General features: G+C 36.1%; 1 protein-coding gene across 1 annotated transcript; it reads right to left on the bottom strand.

Moving 5' to 3' along the window:
* Nucleotides 1-443: 443 nt before the first annotated feature.
* Nucleotides 444-22,961, bottom strand: cdc42se2 (CDC42 small effector 2). The gene is made up of 5 exons (XM_067395720.1): nucleotides 22,849-22,961; nucleotides 14,029-14,302; nucleotides 7,351-7,452; nucleotides 5,973-6,086; nucleotides 444-3,867 (listed from the first exon to the last, which is right to left on the bottom strand). The coding sequence occupies exons 2-4, from the start codon at nucleotides 14,080-14,082 to the stop codon at nucleotides 5,991-5,993; spliced, it is 252 nt and encodes an 83-aa protein (XP_067251821.1). The 5' UTR covers nucleotides 14,083-14,302; nucleotides 22,849-22,961; the 3' UTR covers nucleotides 444-3,867; nucleotides 5,973-5,990.
* Between the last annotated feature and the right edge of the window lie 369 nt (nucleotides 22,962-23,330).

The raw sequence follows: 23,330 nt of genomic DNA, 5'->3' as shown, positions 1-23,330 counted from the left end.
TTTATACGGGTATGCTGCTATTGGGTCAGTGTGTCATGCGCTCATTATCTAACCTCAGGCATATTTATGGCCACTACAGAGACAAGGGAGAATCACACCCTTCTTCATGTGCTCCCACTTTTGATCAAATAAATGCAGCCTTTCTTGTCCCAGTACATGAGAATCAGGAGTGAGATATTTGCCTTAAGGCTGCAGTGATTATTCTATGGCTGTTTTGCTGTAAGTTTATATTCTAAATTCTAAAAAAAAAATAAAAGCAGATAAATATGTGCTCTCTCATGATAGATCCCGTATCAATAAGCTGACAGGTGGTTTAGCTAAATTGTTTCAGTTTTTGTCCACATTTAATATTAATTCACTGTGCAGACATCTTTATAATACATTGACATTTCTCATTCTGTAAAAATGAGCAAAAATTAGTGCACGTATTGCATGTAAAAAATATTTATTTCAACAGAACACATCAGGTAATCTACCAGTTGACACACAATGTAAAATAACATGGGTACCAAAAAAAAAAGAAGAAAAAAAAAGAAGTTTGACATCTGATATTGAGAAAGCTGAGTTTGTTTCCCTGATGCTGAAATTGATCTATGGTAAAACAAAGGCAGAGATTTATTGTCATGTATTGCCTGTTGGTTAACAACACTTTGGCCACACTTTAAATATTCATAAAACATTAACATCTTCAAATCATTTGTTAAATCAACTTACATCAGAAATTCAGTTTAGATAAAACATGCTTGTCTTTCATGAACAAGGCCACAAATGACAAAGAAAAAGTGCCAAGATGGCTGATGGCTTAGGGTTGCACACCAGAGAAAGCTCTGAGCATTTGACAAATATGTAATTTAAAGGTGTGGAAATCAAGCAGGAATACAGTGAATTTGTTTTGCAGCAAAGGTTCAAAACATGGCGGTTTGATGCACGTCACTTTTGCATACTCTCTGGTTTTTCCTCTACATCCATAAAGCTCATCATCCACATTGAAGTCAATGGACTGACAGAGCTCTCTGAGGCAGCGTAACGCCCTAAGATGGACATGCCAAGAAAACACAACAGCAGCAAAACAGGGACAATAATTTAAGGGAGAGTTATGACAAACCGAGTGCAGATATATATACAAACATATAGCACTTGATAAAACAACAACAGTTAACAGGGACCGATACATTTAGCATTCCATGTTAAAACCTACATGGGAATTTACTTGCATTTAAAAATCTCAAATACATTATCTTTTGACTTTCTCAAAGCCAATATTTCAAGGTTCGACATTTCATCTGGCAAATATATTCACAATGACACAGCAGGCCTTATTAATTGCACAAAATACCAAACAACTAAAAGGATTTTACCCTTTATGAAAATTCATAAACCATACCACACTGAGTCATAGAGAGATACCCAAATATACAGTTTTAACTGCTTTTGTGACAGCGTACTGTAAAATAATTCAGTATTTGTCTTATACCATTGCAAAGTTTGCTTTTGTCATAGCATTGGCAATACTGGTTAATTAGGTTTCAGAAGACTTAATACGTACTGTTCATTGTATGGTAACCCACAACTGGCTGGACTAATTGGCTGAAATCAGCTGAAAATCTAATTAAACTCCCTGTTTAATCTTAAAAAAACAGCCACGAGATGAATCTCACAAATACATGTACATATCAAGTTCACATTTACCTCAAAATTAAAAGAATATATATGCATTGTAACATTATTTATCATGTAAGCACATTTTTTTCATAATCAAATCAAAATTTTTTCCCGACTATAGTAATGAGATTTATGGAGGTTACTAAATTGTTATGAACATGACATCACAATGCAAAAAAAGTCCCAAAAATTGACTTAATTGTTTTAAGCGAAATATAATTTTGTCCTACAACTTGTTCTTGACAGGTTTCATGAGATTCAACACAGCGTTTTTTAAGAGAATGTAACAGTGGCTGCGTCCGAAAGCTTAAAAATGCTGCCAAGGTAGTAAGGCATCAAGACACGTCCCAATCCAATGAGTGCTTCACTTCCTGTCTTCTGAGATACCTTCATCTGAACATCAACTGATTGATTTAGGCTTCCTTCACTGCCTTTGATATCCCACAATCCTGTGTGTTCCATTAGCTAAATGAGCTAAAAAAGAATAAACATGGCGTCTGAAAGTTGCGGTTGGAGGTCAGTTTGTTTACATGTATGTTTTTAACCATTTTCCACTTGATGTCATTTCTAGTGAGAAATTAGTAATTAGTAGAAGTATTCGCTCAGTTCTCACCAAAGCTCACTTTATTTTCTTGCAGATCATAAAACCATTGCGCTGCCTCAAAAATCTGCTGAAAACAGTTTTATGAGGTTCCTTCATGTGCAAATTCATCCTACAAAGTCATTGCCTGACAGGGCAGTGAAGCAACAAATCAGCTGCCTAAATTTTCAGATGCAGCCAGCGTCTTTCAAAAGGAAAATATATTTTCTACAATCTAGAACAATGTTTGATTAAAACTATACTAGTAGGCGAGGGAGAGTGGAACGGCCCCAGAATTCAGTCCGTGACTTTGCAATATGAAGGCCTTTCAGTAAATAAGGTACCCATTTAATATTTACAAAATACTTCGGTTGGATCAAGGGAATGACCTCTACAAGCAGGTGAAAATTTTCAGCGGATGTTGTGTCTTTTACTACAGAATCCCTAAGGGTAAAAAAAAAAATGGCATGAGAGGAAAAATTCTGTCAATGTTTTTGCATTTCCCAAAGAAACTTCGCAATATAGTCATATCATTCCCGTCACCAGTTTTGCGTTCAGCTTCTTGGGAAAACGCAAAACATTTGCGAGCGAACACAAAATCATTGAAATAAAGTTTTTTTCCTCCCATATCACAAGTTTTCCATCACTGGGTTCCCTTAGAGTCTCAGTACTTTTACACACAGAATAGGATCTTATTGTGCATCTCAAGGTTTAATCATGATCTGTCATGAGTCTGGTCATCTTTAAACTGGACGCTATGGTCGATAAGTGCCGCTGATGTTTCCTGAGCTGAGTAAATTTCACGTCACAGGTCTTCTTACCTTATTTATTGAAATGACCCTGTAACTGTAGCTAAATCCATAGAGAGCACTAGAACTAAACAAAATTGTTTTTTTATACATTTTTTCTGGACACTATCTATAGCTTTACATCAAGTTACGGACGTTGACGTGGACACAGCAGACAGCAGAGCAGAGGGTGAATTGCCACTCATGCCTTTCAGTTATAATTCTAATCCCAAAAATCATTACAGTGAGAACAGAAAAAAAACAAGAAATGCAAATTGGAACAATGTAAACAGCAAAGTAACAATCACATTTCCTAATAAATGGCATTTGTTGTGTTCATGTTAAAACACAAAGTACTTCTTATCTTTCCGTCGCACTGATCAGTTTGGCACCACATGACTGCAGGTACAGTCACTTTCTTATACAAACATTGTTGTCGGCTCAGCGCTGATGATTAATCCACAAATAAAAACCAGTCTTTTCATGGCAATATGAGCAAACCCAAAACAAGTGTTCTTATTGGTTCCAGACCCACAAATGTGAGTAATGAGAAAGCAACAGTTTATGGCAAACCACAGAAGAAAACAGGGACACACTTCGCAGTTCTAGGCTGGTGGGCATCGAGGGGCATGCGAGCGTAGTTTATGAAGCTGTAGCGGACACAACACTGAAGCGCTGTGGTGTCCTGCTGTCCGATGGGCAGGACGACCTCTTTACCATGGAGTGCACAACTGTCCATTTGTTTGCTGGGTAAGAATGAGGTGAGAAGTTGCCGCCGAGGGCACATGGAGAGATGCTGGAGGGGAACCAGTGAGCAGAAATAACTCATCACAGAACCTGTGGAAAATATCACACAGATTAGCATCATACAAAGAGGCTAAGCACTTCTGAAATATATATATATATATACAGTGGGTACGGAAAGTATTCAGACCCCCTTTAATTGTTCACTCTTTGTTACAGTAATATATATATATACACACAGCGCTGTGTTGTGATGACATATTTTTGATTTTTGTAGGCCAACCTGTGAGTTAGCATCACTTTAGTTCCCTCAACAAAAACCCAATAGGATTTTTCCATTTCCATTCCAATAAAAGCTTATATTTCTTAAATGCAATCACAGAATTAAAAAGCTTAAGCTAATCAAACTACACTACAGTCACATGACTTCAACGTCCACCACCATTAGCAACCAGCAACTCATTAAGAGTTTAACCTGTTCAGCTGATGATGTTTAATGTCCCCAACAACCTCTGTAGTGCCCTTTAGCGTATGTTTACATGACAACGAACTAATAAAAACCAAACTATTTTTTCTTTGCTTTTTTCGTGTACAGATGACAACATTGTCAAAACGGTCCCGGTTCACACTGATTGGCGAAAATGACTAAAAATGCTGTATTATTCATGCCAGGCCAGTAGTTGGCGATGTCAGTTTGTAAAGAAACACTACGCATCTATAGACTGAACACATAATACACATGCACATGACATCACAGTTTTCACAAATTTGCATTTTTGTAGTTTACATGAAGACGATAATGGTATTGTTTTCAAAAACTTGTGGTTTCACCCCACCAAAACGCTGTTGTTGTGTAAATGAATGACCAAAAAGCATAAAAAGTTCCATTTTAGTTGAAAAAGGTATCATGTAAGCAACCCCCTAGACACTTGTTAGCAACTGCCTTTTTTAAGACGCTATGTGACGCCCTGCACATGATTTTAACGATAGGGCTGATTTTCTTTCCTACCATCAGGGGGTGCTAGTTTTGCTTTTCACACTTGAAATAGTCAACCTTGGTTCATACTAAACCTAGAGTAAAGGGAATCCTGGGTTATCTTGCTTCACATTTCACACTGCTCATAATTTACCCAGGGTTAATCCAATTAATTAATCCTGGGTAAACTGCTGTTTCACACTGTACATACCTAAACCCTGGGGTAACGTCTTTATTTGCATATTTGCGGTGTCAGTGTCACTGTTTGGATAAACTCTGCATGTGGTTTGTTTACGTAAAGGCTCTAGCATTGAACATCCTCATATTATACATTACCGACTAAAGTTTATCCCAATGGACATTTCATACTATAAAAGTAAGAATGAAATGGCTTCTTCTTTACTCTTCTTCAATTGAAGCGCTTTCTGTCACCATTTGATATTTTCCACTTAAACGTTGTAAATACTGTTTATACAATGTTTTTTCCATTACTGTCCAAAGCATGTGAATATGAGGCACGTGATTGGCTGTCTGTTGTTAAGCATCTAACCGTAACATTCTAAGGGGCCATTCACACAGAACACATTTCTTCATTCCACTGCACTACTTTTCCATTATTTTTCACTGTAAATGGAACTTACAGAACATCTAAAACAATGCTGTGTGCTGGGCTAAATGCGGTTGTTGTATGTGCTTGAACATATGATGGTATTTTTTAACTTGTGAAGAGCTTATAAAATGTGTAAAGGAGTCAAAACAGCAGCAGGAATTCCTTCGTTACACACAAACGAAAATTTACTGCAAGGAGATGCGTTTCTTATGGCTGTAGTACTGAACTGTAACAGGCAACATCGCGACTATGACGAGAAAAAACAGGAATACCCCTTTTAGGGTTGCATCTTGTGACATCAAAAACTGTTTTTAGTTCAGTTACATGTCTTTGGTCTATGTTGCATTCACATTTCAATCGAACTGCAGCAGAGTTCATTTGGAATCGGATCAAGTCCCACCTTTTCAGGGGTCTCTGTCCACTTGTTCAACTTATTCAAATGAACCGCATTAACAGAGCAATCGCACAAGAGTTCGTTTTAATCAAACCAAACCTACCAGTGTAAACACACCCTTAAATTCCAGTTCAAAAACATGGGGCTGTGAACTTAACATTAAATCAAATATGGTGAACAGTCCACAAACAGTCCAAAGTAAGGAGCGTTTAACTTACCCCTGCCAACAACTCGCATTATCCTGCTTTTGTATCCACCAGCTGTACGTTAACAGACATGGCCTCTCCTCCATACCCTCCTTTTGACTGCATTTGGTTCTGGATTGAGTTCACCTAGACACAGTTCACAGGATTAAAGCAAAATCAACTCAGACTACTTTAGAGCCAATAATTATGCACACCAGAGATGTCTAGGGCTGTTTACAAAAATGCCCCCTATATTCTTATATGGTGCGCTATTTGAAGGAACAGCCATTTTTAGTGGACATTATCAAGTTCACTCATTCAATCCCACAATGCACCACACCCGTGCACATGCGACGCTAGCTGCTAAATAATACATATAATGTGAGCGTCATTTTGAATTAATTCCTGCATTACAGAAGAAGGGAACGTTCCGACACACTCAGTGGCTCGCTCATTTTCATTCGCTCATTCAGTGGATTACATTAGTGGAGTAATGCAGCCAATTAAGGTATATTTTGGATATAGCCTAGACCAGGGGTGTCCAATCCTGCTCCTGGAGAGCCACTGTTCTGCAGAGTTTAGCTCTAATCCTAATCAAGCACAGCTGAACCAGCTAATCAAGGTGTTTAAGATCACTAGAACTACCAGGCAGTGTTTTGTAGCAAGTTAGGACAGATGCTTGCCATCACAACCTATCGGAATTATCGTAAATATGAGTTTCCTAGTCAGAAATTGGACATGAATGCCCTCCCAAGTCCTATTTACTACTGGGAAACTCTTGAGATAATTTTGATACCCAAGTTTCAGAGTTGGGCATGCCATTCTCTCCTCAACGAGTCGATTTTGAGTTTAGTTTTTAACCACAGCTGCCAGATGGCACTATGTGTGATCTAGAAACAGCTGTATTCTACTTGCTTCCAATTCCATACACACACACATATATAAAACCATTGAAACTTCCATAAAATAATCTTCCATAAAGTTAGAAAAATGAAGTGAATTACAAGGGCAATTGAATGATTAAAGATGTAATAAGATTTATTAATAAGAATTTAGAAGAATCCCAAAGAAATAGGCCTGATGTGCTGGGAAATAGGACATTTCCGATAGCATGTGAAGGCAGCATGAATCTGCAGGAAGGTACTATAGCCCTCCAGAAGCAGGTTTGCTACACCTGCAGAACATCTTATGTCCCCGCTTTCTAGCTTTAAATTTCATTTGGAGACCCTCAAAACATCCATGTACTTCAGAAAGAGCAAAGCAAAAGGTAACTAGGTAAGGTAACTGCAAAAGATTTGCAGCCCTACAATGTCATTGATACACTGAGATCTACTGAGCTACATTATGTAATTGAACTGTAATCTGAATTACAATGAGATGTGATTGTGAATCGAACATTCGCTGTACTTACAGAGTTTATGCCACTGAAGATATCTCCGGATCCTACGTGGGCCGTGTGGACAAAATTGGTTGGCTCGCCGATCATACTTCGATCTATACGTCTCCGCCTCTTCTGCAGAGTGAAAAACAAACATAATTGAACGCACATCTGAACAAGCAAATTCAAGATTTTTTTCAGCAACTATTCAAATTTTCCTTTACCCTTTGTAGCTTTACATTAAAGGGACAGTTCACCCAAAAATGAGAATTCTGTCCTCATGACAGACCAGCATGACTTTTATTAATCTTCGAAACACAAATGAAGATATTTTTTATGAAACCTGAGAGATTTCTGTCCCTCCAATGAAAATCCATCACAAATGAGTTTTGTTCTCTAGCATCAAGCATGTTTTAGCTTCTATTTACCATATTTGATGTGCTCTATGTATTCGTGTTGCTCAATGTTTATATTAGGGGTGTCACGGAATAACGGCAGTGACGATAACCGCGATATTTAAAAAATTAAATATCGTTATCGTGTTAATTAAATGTTATTTAATTGAAATAACCATAATATTTCAAATGAATAGTACACGTATGTCCAGCGCCAGTATCTGGTTGATATCCCAACGTATAGAGTAGGTGACTGTATTGGACCTTAACGCTGGTTAAAACACAAGCAGACACAGCGAGCAGCTGCTACTGACATGTAAAAGCATGTAATTGGATTTGACAGACGAGGCACTCTACCCACACAAAAATATCTAACATATTTCAGACTGAGACTAGATATTCAACAGTTACTGACAAGTGTATTATATAACACATACAGATATCCTCCTGACTTGACTTCTTGTAAAAATGACTTTTTTACATATTTTATCTCAGTGACTTTTAATTGACTCATAGGTAGATCGTATAGGTAGATACTTTCAATAGAAACCAGTAGTATGCCATCAGTACCAAGGTTTTACTTTGAGCAGATCATTTTCAGGAATATGCTCAAAAATCATAAACAGGTTTAATGCGTAAATTGTGAAGAAAATGGGAATAGAAAATGAGTTTGGACTAAAAAGCTCAAACCCAGCCTCCTTGCTTCATAAATCCACCATATGTTACTTAGGCAGAGAGAGAGTTACAAAAATCATAAAGACTGAATACTGTGCAGTTTACTGCATATTGAACAACAGCATTATTGATAAATGTTTGAATGGATTCAAATAGGTTACAAATACAGTACATATACATGTACATGACAACACCTCTTAGTCAATGCAAAGTTAAGGGGAAATCCTTGCTTGGCTTTGGCTCATTTGTTAAACAGATTAAAAGTCAATCATTGCTCTTAATGTGCCAGAATCTGACAGAAACCTTTAGCCTTCAGTTACTCAGTATCAGGTCAGACATGACATACTGCAGTTGCTATGACAGCGGGAGAGTTGGCATTTCACAGCCCACGGCTTCTGCATTGATGAAACCTGTAGAGCTTCAGTTGTAGAAAATACTGGTCCACATCAACATAGTTGCCACATTTTTGTGGTACTATCTCAAGCTAAATATTAAAATGAACAGTTAGTTAAAAGGAAACCAAAAATGTAAATTCTGAGACTATTCTGTCAAACACTCATTCATGTTATTCCAAACCTGCATACTCTGTGTAAACAACCTGATCTCACGGCAATTCATATGTATTTTACAAGGTGGCTAATTCGTATGAATTCATACGACCTCACTCATATGAATTCTTACGTTTCTTGATAAATCATGTTTTTTACGAATTTTGCCAAATTCGTATGAATTCATACTAAAGACCTACCCCTAACCCCCTAAACCTACCTGACACAGGGATTTAGACAAATCATATGAATTTGTATATATATATATATATCAAAAAGATTTAAAAATCTTACAGACCCCAAACTAGTGCATAGTGCATAAACTATTCACTAAGAGTAGATAAAAAATAGAAATCAAATAAAAACCTCAAAGTTAATTGCGAGTTGTTTGGTGTGGTAGTCTGTATGATGTTGTATAACCAGGCACTGATATAGATCATCTATCTTCGTCGTGTATGAAGGTTTCAGTGCTCATCACAGGACAGATGACAGTTCGTAATTAGGACACACTCTTTGCTCTGGGGAAAATGTGACCTAATAAGCACCCATCTTCTTAAATTTCACACTGATTTAAGATTAGCCACCCTTAAGTTCAGATGAAAACTTTTGCACTAAAATTGTTATTAATTTGTGTAAAGCAATACTGAGAAGAATTCCATTAAAGTAAAACACCTAGAGTGGCCCAAACAAGTATTTGGACAATTAAGTCAAACTTAAAAATGCATCACTGTCATTGCATTAGATAATATATCAAAGTGTTTTTTTAATCACAGGACAGATAAGTGTATGCCCTAGGTACTATACCATTGTAGTGCTGTTTTATCTCAAATCTAGAAAACATATTTTGTGTGTGTGTATTTCTCGTTGCTTGAAAAGTGTATTTATTTGTGCTATTTTTATATAAATGCCATTTGCTTTGATATTTTATTTACTACAATGACATTCATGCATTTTTAAGGTGCCATCGAATGTTTTTTTACAAGATGTAATATAAGTCTAAGGTGTCCCCTGAATGTGTCTGTGAAGTTTCAACTCAAATTACCCCATAGATTTTTTTAAATTAATTTTTTAAACTGCCTATTTTGGGGCATAATTAGAAATGCACCGATTCAGGCTGCGGCCCCTTTAATTGCTCACGCTCTCCGCCCCCTCCCAAGCTCTCGACTCTGTCATTGCATAAACAAAGTTTACACAGCTAATATAACCCTCAAAATGGATCTTTACAAGGTGTTCATTGAATTATGTGAGTATTGTTGAGATTCGCCTGTTCTTCGGAGGTCTTTTAAACAAATGAGATTTATATAAGAAGGAGGAAACAATGGAGTTTGAGACTCACTGTATGTCATTTCCATGTACTGAACTCTTGTTATTTAACTATGCAATTCAATTTTCAATGTTATTTAACTATGCAAATTCAATTTTTAATTCTAGGGCACCTTTAAGTTTGATGTTCCTACCATTCTTGTCAGGTATTTCTTCTCTGCAGTGATATTATTAGATCTGTTTGTGTTTTATGGGTTGGTTTAGGCCTAATTATGCTGTTTTATGCTAATTATTTGTTTTTGAGCTTACTAATACAGAATTATAGAGTTACCTGAGGTTGCATGTGAAAAATAAAATTACTATTCATAATATGATAATAATATGAGTAATATTCATAATATGAGCAAAATTCAATAATCAATAATAATAATAATAATAATAATAATAATATAATATAATATATATATATATATATATATATATATATATATATATATATATATATATATATATATATATATATATATATATACACACACTAAAAATGATCAATAAGTCATGGCAACAATTACTTTAACTCAAAATAACATCAACTTATACAAGATTCAACATTTTTTTAAAGTTGGCATGAAATTAAAATAGATCCTATTTATTTTTCTAATTGCACGTTTATGGATTTTATGGTGAAGAATTCATCCGTGCATTTGTTCCATTTTTTAAAATGTTTTGCCCTTGTAATGTTTTACAAAAATTTTATAACTATCTTCCTATGAAAACGTCAAACTTCTCTCTGGTGACGTATGCAGGGAAACTGCAGGATGTAGCTAAAAGGGAAACAGTAATATATCAGTATTAAAATGCAGTAGAAAATATGGGCATAAATTTCAGTAACCGGTCATTCGAACTTCACGAGCGCCTGTAATAAGTCTCAGAAATTCCTTGTGTGCTTAAAAGGCCAAAGGTGGCAAATCTCTCAGCTTGTCCCAATACCGAACTTCAGTCAAACCAAACTCACTTCAACATATTGACTGTTTATGAGTTTAGAGAAAATGTCACCAAACAAAAAATACTGCTTAGATGGTTACATTTTCTTCAGTAGATACTTATTGACCTTCATTTACTGAAACTACCCTCCTTACTACATTTCATGCTGGTCAGCCTTTATTCATTGACATGCAACAATATAAACACCTTTGAATAACAACATCCACACATTCTTTAACACCAGCTATTTCATCATAGAGTGGCTCTGAGCTTATCATAAATCCTTCTATGGTTTGTGATGTCATAGTACGCCTGTTGGGGCTAAAGTATTTTTGTTGTTATAAATCTTGTCTGCTTTATTAACTGAGCAGAGACAAATTCTGACATTACTGTGTTGTGACAGCTGATGTCTCAACGGATGTGTGATGATTAAAAATAGTTGGGGCAAAAACATTCACATCCACATAGAGCTGAGACTCAAGACAAGGATAAGAGACTCATCAAACACACACACACACACACACACACACACACACACACACACACACACACACACACACACACACACACACACACACACACACACACACACACACACACACACACACACACACACACACACACACACAATTAGGGCTGCACGATATTGAAGAAATGTGATAACTCCTTAAATAATGCAATATTTGACATGCGATATGATAATACTTTAAGTGTGTAAAATAAATGTTAATTATATTTAAATAAATTTAAAAACTGAAAATGATATAACCAACTTACGTGTTTCACATTCTTTTTGTGAGAAGAAAGCATCCCTAACTTCTGAAAGTGAACAGCAGTGTTTACATAACAGTGTCATTTTAACGTCAGTGTAAACCAGGGGATTTAGGGTTTCATGTAGGCCAACAATGGATTTATTTAACAACAAATGGCAAATTATTCAACAGAAATTGAATAATCAAATGTAAAAATAAATCACTGCTTAGTTTTCACTGTATGATTAAATATACACTGATTCTTATTAAAGCTACAAAAGTTGTTCAGTCAAGAGCAATGAGGGATTTTCTCTTTGTCTTTTGTTGTTTGATTAACATTAAGCACACAGACAGCAGCAGGTTTATTAGGCTGCTGTCACTTTAAGAGCTGATCAGATCCAACATATTGTTATATTTACTTCACTTCATACATAACTGACTGCGTTTACATGAATACTCACCAGGATGGGCATTTTGACATAATTTTGTGTGTATCTGGTGTAAGCTGAAGAAATCTGAGATCACGCATTGTCCGAGAGGCGGCTTGTTGTGCGCGTGAGTACTTGGCTTATTGCATTTAAAAAAATTAAGTATGTCACATGCATGTAACAGTAAAAATGTGAAAGTTTTGTAATTTAGTATTAAAATCATGCAGTTATCGCAAGCCATTGCAACGTGCATATTGCGATATTGCGATAATTTTGATATATCGTGCAGCCCTACTCATAACGCTGTGTAGATGAGCATACATCTGATGTGTGTGCTAAAATATGTGCTTTTACAATGATGCACTTGAACACAGGAGTCCCGCAGAGTTCGATTGGAGACTTCTTACTCTTAAAGAAGACATATGTCCAAAATGCTAAATTTCCTTCCCTGTCTACTCATAATGTCTACTGAAACAAAACAGCTCTAAAAATAGCTCTCCCAGCAGGAGCTGAAACTATAACCATAAACAATTGTTGGCCAATTACACCCATTAATTAATTATTTAATTAATTACTGTAAATTAATTACTTAATTAATTACTGTAATAAATATAAAGAGAGAGAAAGAGAGTTACTCATATTTTCTTGTACATTTTTGGCCATTTTTAAAAAAATATTTTCTAAAATCTAAATATGTTGTCCAAAATATATTTTAAAAATATGTTTTGCATTTACTGAAAATATATTTTAAGATTGTAAATATATTTTCTAAAGATTTAAACTCAATATATTTTTAATTTGAAAAATATATTTTGCATTTATTTGATCAAAAATACAGTAGAAATATTAATATTGTGAAATATCATTACAGTTTAAAGGTTTTGATCCTTGAGAGTGACACTGAAGACTGGAGTAATGATGATGAAAATTCAGCTTTGAACACAGGGATAAATTACATTTATTAGATTCACATAGAAAACAGATCTTTTAAATTGTAATAATATTTCATAACATTACTATTTTTACTGTATTTTTGATCAAATAAATGCAGCCTTGGTGAGCAGAAGGGACTTCTTTCAAAAACATAAAAAAAAATTTGACCGGTAGTGTATTTTTAAGCATATTTAAAATGAATTTTGTCCAGAGAGAAAGGAAAATAGGGACCCACTTTCTTTGAGTCTTTACACAGAACATTTGATCAATATACTTTATATTGTTTACATACATATTGTTACGTTGTGCTTTCCTAAATAACTGCATGTAATTACACAGCTGTTGTACCCCAACCTAAATCCTCCAGCTAACCCTAGCCGTATCACAACCTCAATAGCTGCAAATCTGGCAGAACAACATGTATGCAGACAGTGGTATCAAAAGCTTAATTTTATCATGTAAGTGCACACTAGTTAAAGAAACCTAATATAAAGTGGGACTGAAAATGGTCACGAAAGAACAATATTATGAATGTTTTATGCCAGAAAAAAACCTTGACCAACATTTTAAGTGGACGTATATAAACGGATAATATAAAAAACAAACAGAAAATGTAGAAACGGGTAACTCTGAACTCGGCAGGGAAACAGGAACTGGGACGAGCAGGTGAAATAAAAATGATTTCTTCCTGGTTTTTGTGGTTTGGAGCCTGAACGTTCGTTGTTCCTCTTACCGGCTGCGGCTGCTCGGCGATACAGCAGTTGAAGCACAACCAGAATTCACTCATGACTAGCAGACAGTCCTAAAGTGCCGCTGTGCCCGTGGGCCCGGAGGGGCTCTGGGGGATCTGGACAGGGTCCCACGTTTCAAAGATCCAATCTGGGGTGATGGCGGAATTATTCAGCCTGACGTCAGGATCCAGGGACAGGGGAGCAGGAAGAGAGCGCTGGCAGAGATCCAGACAGGGAGCTTGATTACGGATCTGTCCACTTAGCAAACACTCAGACCTGCAGGACACAAGAATCTGTCAGATCATTTACACCAGGGCGTCACGCTCCCATTTGGTTATGTTAATGTGACATTAAAATAAACAAATGGGGCTGCACAATTAATCGAAATAAAACAATATATCAGATCACGATCATCAAATCAAAGGCTGTGATTGAACTGAAGTATATAGTCTGTTGCGCTGAGTTTTTCACTGTGTTCTTTTTAACGTGTGCAGCTTATAATAGCATGTTTTCTGGTTCAGAGTGAACTCCCTGATATACACAAAAACGAAGAATGAATTGGTGTGACATCATTTCAAACAAAATCAGGTCAAAAGGAAGTTCATATGGAGTTTGTTTATGGAGTTGACAATGCGAATGTTCCAGAAAAGTTCGTTCTGGCAGGTAAACACCTTCGAACTACTCTTGGTCTGTGGCAATAACATAATACTAGATAGGTGTGGCTCTGTGGAAATCTTCTCCAGTTCATTTTTTCTGTTCAGTCCCTCGAGTTCAGATGAGAGTAAAAACACACTGGAGAGCCGCTCTTTGATAGAAAGTTCTTATTCTAATTGAAAGTGGCATTTAAAGATGCTGCTTTAAAGCAATGTTGTATAAAGTGCTACATAAATAAATGTGAGTATACTGAGGCCTGTAACTGAATCTCTGGTTCAGTTCATTTACATTCACATTTGCATAATTGCCAACATTTCTGTGGACAGAACTTTACAGCATTTTACCAGCATTCTGAATGTTTGAAAAAGAATAATATTTGTCATAAATATTGGTATTGTAACTTGTATTAGTTGGTTCTTGTAAAGAGTGAACACACGTGTGAACATCCTTTAAATTAAAGTATAGTTTTTGTTTGAATGATTCAGCAGTTGCAATATGACACATTTTTATATGGAATGAAATTAAATGTCATTTAGCAGTTCAAACTGCAATGGCAATATATGACAAAATAATCACAATATATATTTTTTGCCAAGTCGTGCAGCCCATATATAATTTTAAAATAAAAACAATGAAATTAAAACCCTTGCTAAAACCAGATTAGTTGTTTTATCTGTGTACTTACACGTCATGTGAACATTAAACAACATTAGAGAAGTGTGAACATGCAAATTCGTCATTAAATTATTGAATTATTGAATTTATAATATAATATTTAATACATAATTTAAAATCTCAGGGGTACTTCAAGTAAATATTTTATAAGGGGTTTGGGAACCCCTGATTTACACAATTGGTTCATGAGTGATGGAGATGCTTGCACAGTTTTAAATAACCTTTTATGTAAATAAACCTTTTATGAAAATCCAGACATTCACCACTGTAAAACCCAATAAGTTATGGTAACTCAAACCATTTGAGGAAACCGACTGCCTAAACCATTTAATGTTTAAAACCAATAAATATGAGTGCTGTAAACTCATATACATTAAGTTAAATTCACTTATATTTTAGTGTTGGTTTAGTCAATCATTAGAGTAAAGATATTATTCCACTCATTCAGTTTGAATTTATGTAACACATCTAACTAAGTCTTATAACTATATAGCAACTTAAATGGTTTGATCAAACTCAAAGTAATAAAGTTACATAAGACTAAGCAAAAATTAACATTGTACAAAGCAATGATGACAACAGGCAAAACTCAATAGGTTCAGAATACTCAAAATATTTAAGTAAACCAACTTAGAACTTAAAATTGTTGTGACAAGTAGGGGCGGGGCCGAGAGCCGTGGAAGCAGAGCAAGACCAGTGTGGTGCACAGGTGTCTCTCATTAACAATCAAGTCACTGGCATCCCTTCGCTTTGCTATTATAACTGTTAAAGAGACTGTCGTTATATACTTACATGCATATAATCAAACAAAATACAGTAGCTATATGCGGTCTTAACATTTTTTGCCACCAATCCTTCAATACAGTGGTGACCCCAAAAAATTAACATAACAGAACCCCCTGTAAATCCGAACATAACACAACACTAAACACTAACTTAATCTTGTGCAAAAGCACACAAAATAATACTTTGTTTTAACATTTATTTTCTTTAAACAGTCTGACGCAAAACATGCTGGGAATTTTGAGTTCAAACTACTTTTTTCTATTAAGTACAATGAACTTTCATTATTATTTGAGTGAAACGAACTCATTTCACTTAATTTCACTGTTCGGTTTACAGTATTGTCTGACAACAACAAAGCGTCCAAATACTTTTGTCTTCACTCCATCTTTTGTCATTTATAATCTAACAAACTTCCTTTTGTGAACTGCTTTGCTTAAAAGATGTGCAATATTCTATCATTCTTTCAAATAAACACCTCTTATATTAAGGCAATCACGTAAAAACAAATCCAGATACTTTTTGAGGTTACTGTAAAGGCTTAATGGCTGAAGACTGAAGAAAAACAACATGAGGTTGAGCAAATAATGATTTCAAAACTTTTTAATTTAAATAAGTAGCTTTACACCTTCTGGTAAATCAAGGAAAGAGTGCCTTGTGGAACTGTAAGTGGCTTGTTCTTGATGATATATTAAAACTGATGCTAACAGCAATGAAAGCGCCAGAGCAAGTTCTACCAGGAAGACTTAATGTCACGTCATCCTTGGTAATAAGTCTGGCCAATCACTGCTTGACACCTGGTATAAATGAACACTGAATTCTCTGTTTCACATTTGCAGTAGATGAAGCTGGCCTTCACCTTGAGGCAGGATCAGCCAAATCTGCATCCCCAGGATTTGGACGAAGGATGGGGCCTACGCCAAAGAACTTCAGTACAACTAAGCATGAAACGTTGCACCATGTTTAGTTGTACCGTCTGTCACTACCATCTGTTTATACATTATGGAATAAATAACATGTAAACGTTTACCTGCCCTCTGAGTCTTTATGGTAGAATAAGGATGCTGTCAATTCTAACAGGCCACTGACTGTTGAACAGCCACACCTGAAGGAAAGACGGCCACGTAGGGTTGGAAATTGTACTTGGTGGTGTGTTGGAGTCATTAGTGTCCAGAGTCCACGTCTCTGGTAATTAATCCGCCTCACAGCACTCAGAAGCCGCCTGGGGGGAATTTAAACAGGCTACGTTCCTTAAACTCTTCTGCACTATTAACAATCTCTTCATGAGCAAGAGCATAGTTACTTGAGTTTAGAGCACAAGCAAGTGCAGGGGACACCTGACAGAAATAAAAATCAGTCACTAAATTTTCAGTTACCAGTATTAAGGCTTAAGGCCCGTTCACACTGATAACTATAAAGATAACTATAACTACTGTATATTGTACTGTATAAAATGCACTTATTGCATACATATTACACTGTTCACCCTTCTCTTACCCCTTAACCCACCCCTAAACCAACCCATACCACCAAACCTGTCCTTAATCTTTCCCATATCCCACTTTAATAGCAGCACGTGTTTTGGAATACAATAAGTACATTGTACCTAACATTTTTTTTATATAATTACATAGTAGTTTAAGACACCTAATATAAAGTGGGACCAGAGTTACAGTACTAGCTATGTACAATCTATGTACATCTACAATACAATGTATATTAAATCCATTGTAAAAGGGACTGTCAGTGTTGAAGGATTGCCATTTTACAATGCTTTTTTTATGATTCAAAATTTACAAGTGGCTTGTTTTACACATAAGAAGTTTTAAGTTACTTACATGTTAGTGGTAGACACATGGTGTAATTCAAAAATATGCTATACCCCTCAACAACATGAGGAAGAATTTGTTATTAAGGGATATAACGTGAAGTGGATAATAAATGTTCACCAATCGATACCACATTGCTAATGATGCTACATTAATTTAGAATTCAAGATGTGCATATCATCTGTTTTATAATGCAACTGAATATGGCTCATCCAATCAGAATTCATAGAGGGACTATTTGTATTATAATATTAGTTTCTGAGTATTATATCATAATATCATATCATTCTAATAATTGCATGAATTATCCATACTTATATGCACAGATTTCTGCATGAAAATGCTCCTAGACAAATTTGTACATTCACATAGATAGAGATTAATTTAATTCATTATTACTCAGCGATGTAATATTTTATCTTCTGTGATCAGATTATTAATTGTCATGTGTTGCGTGCAGTAGTAATCCACAAAGATGAGATGTGTGATGCAGAATGAACAATAAAGACACATTTTTGCAACATGTTCTCCAACCAATACCCCTATATAGGTCGTTTGTCACTTTCCTGAAATACGACCTGAGCGTTTACTAAAGTTGCACCCCCATCGACAACAGGACACTTTCATTGTAATTCATGAAATACGACCTATATGAGTGTTTGCTAAAGTTGCGCCCCTATCGACAACAGGACACTTTCATTTTAATGCATTGTTCCCTTTTATCTGCGCCATATTCCGGGTTTTCGCAGAGCATTGCAATAACAATATGCAATCATGTGATCATGCGATCGTGAGTTTGATCTTAGGGAACGCATGTGCTCATAAAGTGTATATGCACAATAAGTCATTAAGGGTAAGTTTAGGCGTGGGGTAGGTGTAGTCGTTAATAAAAAATTATGGAAATTGGACAAATGGTGTAAAAAGTCCACACATTGGGTCTCATTCATGAAACATTCATAAATATACGAGTAAATATGTGAGTGATTTGCGCGTAAACAGACTTTCCCGAAAACTCTCCTCCTGATTCACAAATACTTCGTAAACGTCAGAAGTGATAGTGAAATGTGTGTGTGTGTTAATGAATTCCAATCAGTCGTAAATGGGACGCGCGTGCACGTTCATTCTCAATTACCATAAATCCCGCCCATTAAATCCGACTGACAACTATATATGGGCATCATTTTATGACACCAAATGAAGGATTTTGGCCATTTTATAGGAAACAAGTTCCATAGTTTGCCCAGCCCTATTGAAATCAATTCATTATTTGATTAAAGTGCTCCGTTTGCAGATGCTATAGGTGCGTTCACGCGGCCTCGTAATTCCTGTTGTTACAAGATTCTAGCTTGTAAAAAGCGTTCACGTCCTCGTAGAGTTCGTAATTACAGTTTGTAAGCTGGGAGTTTTCTGAAAGCTCCCACATGTAACATGTGGCCACTATACCACCTGACCGCTGTAGATTGATTTATTAGGTGTTGATAGTGGTGCCATGGAAACGCATAATTTCCAGTCCAAGGACCAAAAGGACGTGAACAGCTCCGAATATAACGTCATTTCAAGATAGCGGTAAATACAAGGTGACGTGAACGCAGCTTATTACTGGCTCTCACAACAAAAGTAAAAAGGAAAAAACGTATGTGATTACTATATATAATATTTTTTTCAAAATGCTGTAAATATGTACCTTATTAAGGTGAATTAAAATGCAGCCTTATTAATGAGCAAAACGTTCGGATGTTAAACGCACTATTTACGCGTGACTGGGAGCAGGTGTAGATTTCTTTCGTACCAACTAACATTTGGAAAATACGAACAGTTTAATGAATCCGAAAATTTACGCCAGAACCACTTTACACACGATTTACACAAAAATTCGTTCTGCTCTTGTTTCATGAATGAGACCCATTGCATTTAAATGAACATGCATTTTGATTGTTAACGACAGTCATACGTGTTTTCATGACGACAGACGTAACACAACACTGTCATTATTTTTACGCCAGCTAGAGGGCACATGACTTTAAAATGTAAATATAGGTCGTAATAAGGTGCTTGAAAAATGACCTATAGGGTCGTTTTTTTTGGAGGACAGTCTTGTTTCCTTTGTTCTTAGTTTACCTGTCTTAACGTAGTTTTCCCGAGTTGTCTGATTAGTCATTATGTTCACCTGTCATCTATTAATCAGCTCATTAGTTCCCTCATTTACCCTCATGTATAAATACTTCCTGTTTGGTTCAGTTCAATGTTGGTCATCGTCAATACTAAGTTGGTTGTGTTTCTTTCTCCTGTGTATCCCTGTGAGTTTTGGATTAAAGTCTGTCTCAGAGATTCCTTGTTCTCGTGAACTATTATTACAGCCTACTGTGACAAACTACATACTTTAACACTGATGATGCAGAACACTGAACTGAGGAAACTCAGGGCTTAAATACACTGGGAATGATAATTAACGAAACAGGGAACAGGTGTGCACTAATCAGAAACCATAGTAACAAACAATGAACAAGAACTCAGGCAAAACCTGTGGAAAACTGTGACAGAAACTAAACAGGGGTGCGTTTCCCAAAAGCATCGTTAGCCAACTAACATTGCAAGTTCCGTCGTTACTTACATAGTTCAACGATTTGGTGTTTCTCGAAACCATAGTTCAAACAAACATTCGCAAACTGCATCGCAAACTTGTGTGGTTGGAACGACAGCTCTCGAGCTGTAGTTGGAAGCATAATTTCTTGTTTTTATGACATGTGGACTTAATAAATCGTTATCTTGAGCAAAATAAGCAAGCTGACATTAAATACAATGTATATCTTTTATTTTGAATATATACAAATGTCATTTATATATTTTAGTTTGTCAAAAGTGAGATTGAAAGCACCATTTTTGGAGAGTGCGCATGCGCGTACGTAAGAACAAGCATTTGATTTAATCTGGAAATAAAGCAAAATAACTGAGGAAAATATTATTGCCATATTATTGTTACTTTAGGCATAGCAAAAGTGTCTGCCAAATGAATTATTTGGATAGAACACCAAAATGCTGGTAATGCATGCTTTATACTTTTGATTGAAAGTGTGCGATTCATGTGATTGTAGGCAAGGTGGTGGACACATGCTGGCACATCCTGTGCTGAGAACACTTAGTGCTCAAATATATGAGCCAAATGTGTATGGAAATGAACCTTGGAACAGAGCTGGTCTCTGTGCAGCATCTTCCGTTGCTAAAATTATCTGTGTATTTCAATACACTTTGATTCCTCTATTGATGTGACAGTGTCTGGTTTCTCCGCAGTCTCTATTCATCTTGGATTAATCAAGAAAAGATCTAAAAAGTTGACAGGATGTGAAATCATTTCAAACTGAACTATATCCACCACATGCTGTGCTTAAACTAAATCAACTTTACAGACACATCAGAAATGTTTTCATGGAAGAAGATTAAATTTTAAACGTATATTTGCGTAAGTTAAAAGTTAATTTAGTCAGTCTTTTCGGAACAGATTACCTCCAAGCAAAAAGACAGACTAAAACAAACACAACTCCAATTCCGATTAGGTCTTTCTGCAGAAAAATAGACTGTTTGAAGTGAACCAATCAGCTAACAAACATGAACTCTACCATATAAAGGAGGGTTCACATTATTAGTGAGAAAACAATACATGAAACTACAGCAAATGAATTTCCATTTCCTCCTCTAAGAAAGGCTGAAGTTTCCAGGGAAAATTCCATTTTCCCGGGCAGGACGACAGAATAAGATGCACACAGAAAACTCTCCATTAGTGGTGAGCCACAAAGAGAGGCAGGCTCATTAAAAGAGACTGTCGGCGCAAGAAAGCTCTCTGTGTGAGGGGTCAGAGGAAGGGCCTTCACAATAAACTCAAGTCCTGTTCCCAGGGTGTATACCACACAATGACAGAAATGTGTCACCCGCCATACCATACAACCATACCATTCCATACCATTATACCACCATACCATACCATACCATACCGCAGTAAATATATCCAACAGTTATCAGTGGACAGGATAGCTATTTACACAATTATTTCACACCAGCTTTGAAAGTTAATTCAATCAGAATTCAAATCAGAGTCAAAATTATATCAATCTTTTGTTCACAAGTCAAGTGTTACGTAATGCTAAGCTGCACTGATGCTACTGTAGATTTATCATTGGTTGAGCATTTATATATTTTTTAATTTGCAGCAATCACATTTAAACTTAAAGAGAAGATGCAGCAATAAGATGATGTAACTTTCATTCACTGGATTTTTCAAATATTGGGAATGATATATGAACCATTTTTATTGAATTTCCAGCAAAATAACTACATCAGTATACACCACCATTCAAAATTCAGCAAGGATGCCTCAAAAGTGACAGCAACGACATTTATAATGTTAAAAAATATTTCTATTCCAAAAAAAATGCTGTTCTCATGAATTTTCTATTCAAAGAATATAACAAAAATGTATTGTTATCCAAAATAATATAAGAGCAACACAACAGTTTTCAATAATAAATGTATAATATTACATTTTAACTGTATTTTTGATTGTATAAATACACTCTTAATGATCATAAGAGACTTATTTCAAAAACACTAAACTTAAAATGAATCACATCAGGTCATATAACGTTTTGGTCATACCACTTTCCCCTGTGTGTAAGAAACCAAGTGAATGCATTTATTGACTCAGGCAAATACATCAAGATCAGCAACACCTCACACAGAACGAACGCCAGTCTCATTAGACTGATTTTACTAAACCACATCATTCTGTCTGACACAAGTGATCTCATGAACTGGTCGCTTAAATCACAACTGCAACAATTCCCATGGAAACAAATGAATCAGAATCTTTAAAAAAAAGAGTTTACTCACCATCCTCAGCTCGCTCCATTGATGAACTGAGAGGAGAGGCGAGTTGCGTATATCCCCCCTCTGGTGTAAGTAAGGCTAAGGAGCTGTGAGCTCCCGACTGCGCTCCGCTCTCCAGGAGGCCTTTGTCCCTCACTCAGTTACGGATCAGCGGGCAAGAGGCATTCATTCACTGCATCACTGACTCTCCCCCCCCCCCCCCAGCCAGGGCCTGTGCACGCTCCTAAGGTATAAGCTCCGCCCCCGACCGTCATCCCACATCCCAACCGTCCCACTGTCGTGGAGGCTTTTATGTAAGCACCATCCTCCCACTAAACGCAGCTTACGTAAGCAATGCCAGGGTGGAGAAACATTCAGAATGTACTGGCTTACAAGAAAACTAGTGACAAAAACCCCAACAATCCATAATCCTGTTCCCTGTATCACATAAGAGAATTATGACTCCTAGAATTACATTCCAAACAACAGTTTAGACTCATAAGTGC

Source organism: Chanodichthys erythropterus, chromosome 10, assembly GCF_024489055.1.
Source record: "Chanodichthys erythropterus isolate Z2021 chromosome 10, ASM2448905v1, whole genome shotgun sequence".
In the NCBI taxonomy this organism is placed as follows: Eukaryota; Metazoa; Chordata; class Actinopteri; order Cypriniformes; family Xenocyprididae; genus Chanodichthys; species Chanodichthys erythropterus.
Note: the sequence above shows the minus strand (reverse complement) of the source record. Positions and strands in the feature narration are given on the sequence as shown.

What these genes read in the sequence shown, in the direction of transcription:
- cdc42se2 (XM_067395720.1), bottom strand. Translation starts at nt 14,082, where the DNA reads ATGAGTGAATTCTGGTTGTGCTTCAACTGCTGTATCGCCGAGCAGCCG. An exon ending in TCGCCGAGCAGCCGCAGCCG is followed by an intron (nt 7,453 to 14,028) that starts GTAAGAGGAACA and finishes TTCACTCTGCAG; the next exon opens with AAGAGGCGGAGACGTATAGA. An exon ending in TCTTCAGTGGCATAAACTCT is followed by an intron (nt 6,087 to 7,350) that starts GTAAGTACAGCG and finishes AACTGTGTCTAG; the next exon opens with GTGAACTCAATCCAGAACCA.